This window comes from Ailuropoda melanoleuca, unplaced genomic scaffold (genome assembly GCF_002007445.2).
Source record: "Ailuropoda melanoleuca isolate Jingjing unplaced genomic scaffold, ASM200744v2 unplaced-scaffold53810, whole genome shotgun sequence".
NCBI lineage: Eukaryota > Metazoa > Chordata > Mammalia > Carnivora > Ursidae > Ailuropoda > Ailuropoda melanoleuca.
The window spans coordinates 1-782 of NW_023226960.1; the positions used below are offsets into that span (position 1 = coordinate 1).

The 782-nt window shown below is 71.1% G+C and overlaps 1 protein-coding gene across 1 annotated transcript; it reads left to right on the forward strand.

Moving 5' to 3' along the window:
- The first annotated feature begins 13 nt into the window (after positions 1-13).
- Positions 14-776, forward strand: LOC117799611 (MHC class II regulatory factor RFX1-like). Its single transcript, XM_034652098.1, has 3 exons — positions 14-311; positions 391-436; positions 584-776. Exons 1-3 carry the CDS (start codon positions 162-164, stop codon positions 751-753), a joined length of 366 nt encoding a protein of 121 aa, XP_034507989.1. The 5' UTR covers positions 14-161; the 3' UTR covers positions 754-776.
- Positions 777-782: the final 6 nt, after the last annotated feature.

Here is a 782-nt window from a genome sequence, read left to right on the forward strand (position 1 = left end):
GTGGGCCCTATGCTGTCACTGATGGACGCACTTGGGAAGCCAGGGCGGGGCCGGACCGGGGTAGCTGGGCTTGCTGGCGCGTGGGGTCCTTGAGGCCCGGAAGGCGGGCGACGGGCGGTACCCGGCCTCATGGCCTCCTCTCCGCCGCCGCCCACAGCTCCATGGTGATCCGGGACCTGACCCTGCGCAGCGCTGCCAGCTTTGGTTCTTTCCACCTCATCCGGCTGCTCTACGACGAGTACATGTACTACCTGATCGAGCACCGCGTGGCCCAGGCCAAGGGCGAGACCCCAATCGCCGTCATGGGCGAGGTGCGCGCGGCGGGGCTCTGAGGGCGCGGGCGGGGCGCCCCTCGGCGGGACCCTCACCCCTTGTCTTGCCTCCTTGCAGTTCGCCAACCTGACCACCTCGCTGAACCCCCTTGACCCAGACAAAGGTAGGCGGGGCGTGTCCCTATCGGGGCCGGAGTCCAAGGAGCCGCGGGCGGGGGCGGGGGTGCGGGGAGGAGATGGAGGAGAAGCCAGAGGTGCTCTGGGGGGCGCAGCCGCCCAACGCTGAGTCGGGGCTGCTCTGTGTGCCCCAGACGAGGAGGAGGAAGAGGAGGAGGAGAGCGAGGACGAGCTGCCGCAGGACATATCGCTGGCGGCCGGCGGCGAGTCGCCCGCGCTGGGGCCTGACGCCCTGGAGCCGCCGGCCAAGTTGGCACGCACAGACGCGCGTGGCCTCTTCGTGCAGGCGCTGCCCTCCAGCTAAGCCCGCAGCCTTCCCCGCCCCGCCCTCCC

Bases quoted from the DNA above. Each gene is read 5' to 3' on its own strand.
- LOC117799611 (XM_034652098.1), top strand. From the start codon at position 162: ATGGTGATCCGGGACCTGACCCTGCGCAGCGCTGCCAGCTTTGGTTCT. The intron at 312-390 runs GTGCGCGCGGCG...GCCTCCTTGCAG, and splicing joins CAATCGCCGTCATGGGCGAG to TTCGCCAACCTGACCACCTC. The intron at 437-583 runs GTAGGCGGGGCG...TGTGTGCCCCAG, and splicing joins CCCCCTTGACCCAGACAAAG to ACGAGGAGGAGGAAGAGGAG.